The 10,491-nt window shown below is 40.0% G+C and overlaps 1 protein-coding gene across 1 annotated transcript in view; it reads right to left on the reverse strand.

Annotated features, from left to right (window-relative positions):
* Nucleotides 1-10,255, reverse strand: part of LOC122459264 (protein eyes shut homolog) — a 39,196-nt gene extending 28,941 nt beyond the window's left edge. Inside the window, exons 1-2 of the mRNA XM_043510426.1 lie at nucleotides 10,108-10,255; nucleotides 8,141-8,232 (exon numbers count right to left, since the gene is read on the reverse strand). Of these exons, the coding sequence (XP_043366361.1) occupies nucleotides 8,141-8,232; nucleotides 10,108-10,155 (140 nt within the window). The 5' untranslated portion in view covers nucleotides 10,156-10,255. The remainder of the gene's footprint in view (nucleotides 1-8,140; nucleotides 8,233-10,107) is intronic.
* Nucleotides 10,256-10,491: the final 236 nt, after the last annotated feature.

A 10,491-nucleotide genomic window follows, 5' to 3' on the forward strand; every position in this document is an offset into this window, starting at 1 on the left:
AGGGTCACATGCTCCTCTTCTCCATTATTCTGCCAGGGTTCACATCAGAATATGGCCAGCAGCAGCCTTTTGGCACAGTGTTGGAGGGAAGGGATGGGAGCTGATTCCAGCCACAGGGGAGGAGCAGGAGGGGAAGGGATGACAGGGCCCATATCTTTGGATAGCTCATCTCTTCCCCCACTTCCCATGTGTCCCTTCCTGCCCACACAATGCTGAAATGCAGCTAACACTTCCAGGCTGCTGCTGGCCACTGACATAACCCAGCTGCCTTTTTATCCCCCAGCTACAATGTGGAGAGGAAAGGGTTGAACCATAAGGATGCATTGTGCACCACAGCCCAGGGAATCTGACTGCAGAGGCTTCAGCAAACCCAGCTAGAGTAATGGCTCAGCAGTGGAGAGTACCTAGGGGTCAAAGCAGCACCATACTCCCTGGGGGAAGGACCCAGGGTGAGAGTGGTGGGGGGGGGGGGGCAAGAGAAGAGAGTGGTAAGCTGCTGCCCAGGCTGTGGAGCCTGCAGGGTCAGTGCGTGAATAGGCTGGAAATCGCTTTCCTCCCCCCTCGCCACTCTACAGCTTAGCTGTGGGGCGGAGAAGCTTCCCTGTGCCAGCAGTGTGCAGGGCTTTGGCACACACAGGGCTTGGCTCCTCTTAGTTAGGTCTTGGGCTTTCTGGGGGCAGTGGTCCAGCTAGAGGCAGTGGGGGAAGGAAGGAGCCTGCCAGCCAGGCTGTTGATAATCTGAGCGCTCCGACCAGGGGCTTGTTCTCCACACAGTGCTGGGAGTGGGACGTGCCCCACCCAGGGGGATTTGGAGGAGCAGTGGGGCTGGGGGAATGCAGGGCCAAAGCAAGGAGAGGACAGCGAGAGGGGAAGCATGTAACACGCCAATGGGTGGGCAACAGAGGTGACATAACTGGCCACTGCCTGGCGCCTGCCTGCACTCAGCAGCTGCCACAGAGTGCAGCCAGCACTGGCTGGAAACGGGACAGGGGGCGAGGACAGACCAGCAGGGGGAGTGGCTGGCCCTATGCGCTGTAGCTTTGTTTTGCCGCCAGCCTTGCACACCCACCCCCATCATCGGCCACTGGACTCTCCCACTCACCACTGGTGGGTGGGCGGCTGGTGAGCCAGGATCCTGTCAGTAGCAGGACTTACCAGTACTGATGGGTGGTGGGGGGCACATAAAACATGGGATAATTTGCCCATTTTTAAGAAAAAGTTGATACTCATGCAGGAGGGGCTTAAATACTGGACTGTCCCTTTAAAAATGGGATGTCTGGTCACCCTACTCTCTATTTGTAGTACATTTGTAGAAATCCTGGATTTAGGCACCACTGACATTCTCAAAACCACTGCTCAGCTGCTGAGGTGGCTTCCCCCTCAGTTTGCTGACATGTTTCTTAGGTGCCTCACTCTCCTCATGTGTTGTATGGGAAGCCCGCGTTCCTTACTCAGGGTCATGAATTCCATTAGGTCGCAGGGTGCCTAGGACTCTGGCACCAAGTCCTTTTGTGGATCGAGCCCACTGATTTTCAGTGAGATGTAGGCTCCATACTACCTATATCACTTTTGAAAATAATACTTAAGAGGCTAAATCACTTGAGTGCTTTTCAAAATTGTATTTCAGGTCTCATCACAGCTGATACGAATCCATTTTTCTAGCACTGCTTGAACAGAAAGTTGTGCTTGAAATAATCTGAGACTAAGTAATGTCAATAGGCTTTGAATAGTTGTTTTTAACCAAAGAAAAGCAAAACAAAACACTTTTCCTGATTAGATTCAGGATTCAAATTCTTAAGATTTTGTACCCAGTCAGAGAAAAACATTTTCTTTAGATATTAAATTTTCTGGTCACCCTTCAAGAATAGGTTTCAGAGTAGCAGCCGTGTTAGTCTGTATCCGTAAAAAAGAAAAGAGTACTTGTGGCATCTTAGAGACTAACAAATTTATTAGAGCATAAGCTTTCATGAGCCAAAGCTTACTTCATCAGATGCATAAATGGAAAATATAGTGGGGAGATTTTATATACACAGAGAACATGAAACAATGGGTGTTACCATACAGACTGTAACAAGAGTGATCAGGTAAGGTGAGCTATTACATGCAGCCACTAGGAAATATGGTGAGATGAAATGGACTCATGAGCCAACATGCAGATCTCACTCAGCTCTACCTATTCTTCACCACATATAACTATACCACTAATACAAAGATGGACCAGTGCTTGGAGGGGATCAGGTCATGGATAAAGAGCAGCTGGTTTAAGTTGACCCAGAAGAAGGCAGAAGATATGCTGGTGGGCTGAGGAAAACACTCTTGGGAGGAAGAAGCCACTGTAAAAACTCTTTTAGGGGATGGTACACATCCATAATTAGTCATTTCAGACCGTAGTTTAGAAGCATTCCTGGATTGCTTACTGATGCTGAGCTTGCACAAAGTATTCAGAGTAGCAGCCGTGTTAGTCTGTATTCGCAAAAAGAAAAGGAGTACTTGTGGCACCTTAGAGACTAACAAATTGATTAGAGCATAAGCTTTCGTGAGCTACAGCTCACTTCATCGGAGCTGTAGCTCACGAAAGCTTATGCTCTAATAAATTTGTTAGTCTCTAAGGTGCCACAAGTACTCCTTTTCTTTTTGCACAAAGTAGTATCCAGGAGTAACACTTTCTACCATATCCAGTTGGCCAGGAGACATTGTCAGATCCTGATGGAAAATGACCTGGTCTCAGTTACATTTCACTTTATCAACTTCCTTCAGGACTACAGCAATACAATATACCTGGGCAGGAAGCCATCAGCCTTTAGGTAACTCCTACTAGCTTCCACATGTGCTAATGTGACCGCATCAAACCTGATCTCTACATTGGCTTCCCAAAGAATATCAAATAAAGTTCAAGGTCTCACTCCTTACCTTTAAGGCATTCTGTGACCTGGGTTAATCATACCTAAAAGATTGCCTGCAGCTCCAGCCCGAGGGCTATAGTACAGCTGCACTGCTCCAGCATAATGGCACATCTGTGAAGAAGACTGAGCTTTCTCAGGGGCTGGTTCAATATTGTGGAACAAACTCCCACAGGAATTAAGGGCCATCACTAATGTCACTACCTTCTGCTGCAAGTCCAAGGTACACAACCTTGCCTTCTGTCATATCGACACACAGCAGCAAGTATATATTAAAAACACTTACCAAAACAAAACAAAAAAAGTACACTGCACACACAATTTCTCCCTAGGGAGACGATGAGAAAATGATGAGCTATATGCTACTCACGTTAGCCACATCAAGTAATGCATTACTGGAAGTCTCTCAGATACTATGACAAGGGCAGTATAAGAATGTGAAGGGAATGGAAGAGTATTTTACCATATAATTAACAGACTTCACATTGTATTTGCATGTTTTGTATACTTTGGCAGAATGTATCATCTGATAGTGAGTAATAACTATCCGGCAAAATGCAACAAATTGGGTGACTATACAGAAACAAGCATTCAGTAGCTTATTACTATATTTCAGGTGTTCAGCCAGATTCTCAGCTGATATATATCAATGTGACCCCATTTCAGTCAAAGAAGGTACATTGATTTACACTAATTCCATACATGATCTGTAGTGTCAAATCACTACTTTGTACATACTTTATATCTCTGAACATTTCCACTGCTTAGTCATACCAACATAGACACAGTCACTCTGGCAGATAGGAAGTATGCATTCCAAATGTGGTACAGTTTTCCATTCTAGCATTATACCATATGTCCTAAGTATCCATTTCAAATCTTCAGATCCAGAGCAATTAGCAGTTATACACCTTAGTTCTAAAAATAAACATCAGTCTGAAATCTGCAGAATTGATTCTGGTCTTGAAGTCTAAATTAAAGAAATGTTCAAAGCTGCTTTTAGCTTTTAAAATTGTAAAACATCTTGACTTTGTGAAAGATGCTATACAAATGCAATTTGTATTGCACTGTATGATATGCAGTATTATGTCTGGATGCAGAAATTAATATGGTAAAAGCTATTCCTCACTAATAATTAATGAAAAAGAGATATTTTAAGATTGTACAACTTCAGTTGACAAGTATTTTATCTGAATATTGGATAGATTGATAGTTAAACATTTGCCTTTGTGGCTGCCGCTCTGTAAACAGTTTGGGCTTTGGAACCACAGATTTTACACCCTGTTCTGAGAGGAAAATACTTTTCTTCTCCAACAATGGGATTCTGATTTAGACATCCTGGACTTCTTTTTTCCCAAAGGCACAATCTAAGAGCTTGCTTCTACAAGTATTTCCAAACATAAAGTCTGTTCTCTATTGTCTTGCACCTTGTACAGTCATTTAGGGTGGTATTTTCAAAACTGCCTTCACCACTCAGGTCCTTCTCAATCACAAAAGTCCAACAAGAAGACTCTGAAGCAGAATGGAAGCCGGGGTAGTGGAACACCCAAAAGGACACATACCTATAATTCCAGTTACAGTTCTCTCCTTCTTCTTTGAGTAGTATCCTAATGGATGTTCCACTTCAAAAGATTCCTGAGCCACAACTCAATTATGAAGAAGGGTGCATAGGAGGCAGATTCAGTACATACTGTAGAAGAGTGTCACTGAAAGCTGCATCAGCTCTGGAAGAGGTCACAATAGTGTAGTGCTGGGAAAATGTGTAAAGACCAGGTGGCTACTCTGCAGATGTCTGAGATAGGTATGTTTTTCAGCAGGGCCACAGAGGTAGGCCGAGTCCTGGTGGAGTGGGCAATCACCCTAGGAGGGAGATGAGTATCTGAAGCTTGATAACAGATTAAAATGTATCCTGAAACATTTGGCAATCTTTAGGTGGAGATCAAATGACCTTTCATTTGTTCTACGATTGAGATAAAAAACCTAGGAGAAGTACTAAAGGACTTAGTCCTGTCAAGGTAAAAGACAAAAGCTCTTCTTGGAAACTCATTTCTTCTCTCTTGAAGAGGGAGGCTGGGGTAAAACACCTGTAGATGAATATCTTGATTAATGTGGAATTCTGAAGAAACTTTAGGTAGGAAATGAGGGTGTGGATGCAGTGTTGCCTTTTTGTGACAGAATACCATGTACTGGGTCAGTCATCAGGGCTCCTAATTCTCCTATCTTCCTGGCTGAGGTGATAACTATGAGGAACAAATGAAAGAGGGAAGAGTTCCCCATAGGTTCCAATGGGAGTTCTATCAGCACATTAAGAACTAAGTTGAGGTCTCATTTTGGAGTAGGTTCATTGATAGGAAGAAAAATGTTGAACAGGCCTTTAATAAACTTCATCATCGTCAAGTGAGTGATGACTGAAAACCCTTTAATGTCTGAGAAGGGACATGGCAGCCAGGTGAACCTTAGTTGAGTTCAGTGATAATCTTGTGGTTTTAAATTTAGAAGGTAATTGAGAATGTGTGTGTCAGACAGGACTCAAGAGGAGGTATTGATTGGTGGTTACCTGAAGCCTGGAAATGTTTCCACTTCTTTACATACGTTTTCCTTGTAGCTAATTTTCTACTATTAAATAGTATTTTTATAACCTGTTACTCAAGGCCATGGAGCAAGACCTGAGTGGGGGAGGGGACCAGACTGAGCAAAGAAAGAAAGGAAAGGGGGGACACCCCAATTCCAAGCACAAATTGTGCTAAATAACAGAAAAATAAATAAAGTAACAGAAATTACTAAAAAATACTAATAAGCAAGAGAGGTAGCAAGCTACATGGCTAGATAATGGTCACTGTGACACTCCTTCTCTAGACACAGGCAGTTGAGAAGGAACTGGAGTGGCAGCAGGTCTGCCCCTTCACCCAATTTCCCATAGACCCTTGTATGGGAGCACAAGGATGTCTAATATTCAGGCACAGACATGAAGACACTGCTGATGAAAATCTATGACCAAGAGTACACAGGTGTGGTGAATCCATAGGGATGCTATTTGAGGAAGAATGGAAGATTATACTCCCATTTTGCAGAGGTATATGTAACTCTGCAGGCCCACATACTATCTGATTTATGGTTGTCTGACACGTCCTTTCAGCTGACTCAAAAAGCATAATGATGACTTTATGTCTTCTCCAGTGATTGTCCCCAGTGTAGAGATAGTTTTCAACAGACATAGAGGAGTCATGGGAAAGGATTCCTACATCCTGACTATTCCAGGTTCCAGCTTCCGTGACTGCCCACAGACTGGGGGTGGGGGTGAACCCTTAAACTCCATGCTTCAGATTGCTTCAGTCCTGGAATCTCCAATTACTTGTTTTCAGCCTGATCTCCTAATCTTTAATTATAAATTAAATTTGGGGCTTAGAACTCCCATTTGAACCTATGGGAACTCTTTCCTCTTTCATTTGTTCCTCATAGTTATTGAGGGTATATATATATTGATATTCTTATAAATAAAAACCTCCACGACTACAATGCATGAGTTAAAGACATAAAATAGGATGGATGCATCCTGAAGTATGGAAAATGTAGGCATGTGCTTTGTGTGAAAGAGAAATAAATATATTCATACCTGGAATGTACTCAAAAATTAAGCATGACTGTCTCTTTTGCTGCATTTTCACAGCAGTAACAAAGTTCAGCAGCAGAGAGAAAATTCTTTAATAGAACTTCCTGATGTTTACACTGCCCCACTGACATAGCTAAAGCCTGCTCTGAAATTTAAAATACTGGTGTTAATGTTTTTATCTTATGTCTGTTGGGTTGCTGGGAATTTTTGTTAGTGACTGTAATAGAACTGATGTTTTATTTAGCATTATGATTTTTGTAGAGCTATATGGTAAAAACAAGTAAATGTTATTGTTGCCCCTTTTGCTGAGTGGTAGTAGATTTGGAGGATTTGCAGAGGGTCAGTTCTCCATGAGGACACAGACGCTGGGGGCCTTCTAATATAATTTATTTATATTCAAAAAGTACAAGTCCTGTTTATCTTGAAAAAGGTGGCCAAAAGTATGCACAGACAATTCTGTTTTCAGCCACTCTAGGTAAGTCCCCTGGTGAAAAGAAACAGTTCCTTTCTTACCCGGGCTCTCTGTCTCTTGATTATCATACAGGCTCCACTTCTCATCTGCCTTCCTCAAATCACACAGCCTAGAGTTACCAGGAAGTAAAGCATTAACCCTCCTTCTTTGTAGCTACTCCACAGCTGGTAAAAGCTCTCTTTTGTGTGGATGCGGATTTGGAGAAGAGCCACTTGTGGACATTAAATATAATCAAACTTGGTGGTGGTTCCCAAAGACTGTTTTACTTGCATACTTTCCCAAATGAATGTTCATGTAAGATTGCTGTAGGCAGCCATCCTGGGGTTCCTGGTTAACCCTTTCCAAGATCAGTTTTATACTGATTATTTACATCAGTAATTAAATACATGCATTTCATAACTGCGATTGCCATTACAATACTATAAAAGGAAATTAAGCATCATTTGGGGTCAGAGGGCATGGAAAAACAACCATTCCATCTCATTCTCTTTCTACTCCTATCCTCCTTCAGATGGAATTATTCATCTCCACACCTATAGTATGCTGCTGTGATTATCAAGTTAGTAAAGGACAGGAAAAAGGCCAGGAGTCATGTTATAGCTTCTGCCGGCTAATATCTTGACACATAGGAAAATCTCACAACTGTATTGTCTGGAGTATGATGCGCCCTGTTTTTGCTGAACATTGACAGATAGCTTTGAGCCTGGAGTAGTATTATTTTCTTGTTAGAATGTTTATATTTGACCAAATAGGTTGTTGATAAAAGGACTTAGAGAAAAAATAAAATTATTTCCTGTGAGTACATCCTTGGTATCTCAGAGAGGGACTATGGGGAAGGTTTAATGATAGTATATTTTAAATTTTTGAAAATAAGTCATAATTTATTTATTATTATTAAATCATAGCACCTGGGACCCCATGTCATGGATCAGAACCTGATTGTGCTAGGCACTTTACAAGCACAGAACAAAAAAAGACAGCCTCTGTCCCAAAGAATTTAAAGTCTAAATACAATAACATGTTGATTTACCAGTACATATGAAGATATAATTAATAAGTAACAAGATGCACAATACATTGAAACTGATATGCTGGCCAAACCAGTTGACCTTTCACTCAGTCAATTAGGAACACTGAGGTCTGAAAAATAAAACTTACCTAATGTGAACTCTATACTTGTGTCCATTATCCACTCTAATAGTAGTATTAATGCTTCTAACTTCTGCTGCCCCATCACATATAAATTGGTACTAAAAAGGAAAACATGTTACACAATTTATCATAATTACATAGCTACAGATTGGAAACTTGAAATTGAAAGTGTTAAATTTAAATAATAACTGAAAGAAGACTGTGTGCATCCAGAAAAATTCACATTACGTTTAGAGGTCCAAATCAAGAAATCTAACTGCTGCATTAAAAAGTATTATATAGTTCTTCCAAGTCTATGTGCATTTTTTAATCTATGTATATTGTATTTTCACACATAGTTTATGATCCTTATTTTCAGAGGAACTAACCACTAACAATTCCAGCTGAAGTTAATATTGGCTGCAGAAGATCTTTACTTGCAAATCTATACCCTTTCTTACTTTCAGACTTGCACACTAGCATATGAGATGGAACATTTGGGAGCACCATGCACTTTCCTAAACTAATGTGAACTAGCACTTGATTTCATGGTTTGTGTACTTGTAATCATTGCTGAATTGTATACATGGAACCATTGTACATTGGGTTTTAAATCTACATTTAATTGAACAGTTTTGTCAGTGACTAAAAGGGAATTGAATTAGTTTTAACATGGCACATTGGGACATTTGGTAACCACACTGTGAAAGTTATTAATAACAAAGCTTTTGAATACATTTTTGTCAATTAAGTCTTTTTGAAACTAATACTTGTCTAAAAATACACAAATGTCTATTTTGTTCTGCATTAGTAATTTACAGTAAGAAAACTAATCTTGTCTTAATGTTATCAGAGTTTGTTAACCTTGTGTAACTTCTTGCCCCATGTCAACCTATTGGATAGGTAGTCAGTCATTGAAACATCACTATTTTACACCTAAGCTTTTCATCTTCCAATACAAAACCATTGTGTTAAATCTTCTCTTGTATGTGGGTGTGTATTTAATATAAACTAGCCTCCATATTCAAGGACAGCTTTGTTTTTACATCTATTCCTAATATTCAACATTCCCCTCAGAGCAGTACAATTTGGGTAACTTATGCATAGCAATTTATGATAGTAATGAGGGATGTGCAGGAGGTTAAAGGGCACTAGGCTTTTAAATATTCTTCTAAAATATCTCATAATTATGCTTACCAGACTCTTTACTAAAACAGGCTTGATAAAACATTACTGAATATTTTGACAAGAATAAATTGTACTGCAGTATAAACTTCACTACTTCAAATTTATAAATAAATGTAATCATATTTATTTTGTCTTGAAATACCAAACATTAACTAGTTTGATGTGATCCAGTGGAATTCTGCATGAGTATCTCCACCAGCTTAAGTGAACAGGTCCTGATCAGGACTATGAGTGAATGAGTTGTTTTCTCTATTTGCAAGTTCTTCTCTAAAATCAATAAAACAACTTCACTGATTCATTCCCCATGCAATACTAATCACTTCAATGAAGTTGCACATGATGCAAAATGTGGCCCCACATACAAAAAGTAAGGTTAGTGCCTTTATTTCAATAGGTCCAAGGGGATACATCTATTTTTTCTCCTTGTCTCTATATAAAAAACTTCCACAGCTTTTTAGGTGAAAGACAAACACCTTGAACTCCACCTGCTCTGGAGTAGATTCAAATTATTCTGCCTATTTTAGCTATTAATGTGTGCATTTTGTGAAGTAGAATTTTACTATGTTTCCATATCATTTTCCATTTCTATTACCATTAATATTAATATCATCTGTCATGATGATCATAGGCAGCAGAATTCTGAAAAATGACAATTTAAGCAACTACTTCACTTGAAATACTGGAAAATCTACAACATGCTCAACAGTATACATTATCTACTACAGCTTAAAGCTGAATAAACCATTAGTTATTACAAAAGCCCAAACTCTTTTATTTTTTCTGAAAGAAAAAAAATGATACCCTACCTGTAAGGTACCATGTTTGATGAAGAGTTGAATAAAGAAATGTCCCATTGTTGCTGGGCTCTGTTCAATGTACAGAAGGAGTCCTTGGCAGCTATAGGTCTGAAATTCTAGATGGATGTTGTTTTGTGGTTTCAACTGCAAACCTTGAAATTCCAGATAAGAATCTCCATGGTATTGAGCATAGTTGAAATCTATGAATAAAGATAGACAGAAAATCAAATGTAAAAAGATTTTTTTTCCTGACCTGCTCATTGTTTTCTGTGCTGACACCAGAACAGATGAGGGGCATTCCTTTTCATCTATTACCAGACAGCTTCTAATTGGGAGACAGATTTAATACCAAAACATTCATCCTTTTCTCTGCTCCCAACAGGCTGCCTAGCA

This window comes from Dermochelys coriacea, chromosome 3, assembly GCF_009764565.3.
Source record: "Dermochelys coriacea isolate rDerCor1 chromosome 3, rDerCor1.pri.v4, whole genome shotgun sequence".
Taxonomy (NCBI): domain Eukaryota; kingdom Metazoa; phylum Chordata; order Testudines; family Dermochelyidae; genus Dermochelys; species Dermochelys coriacea.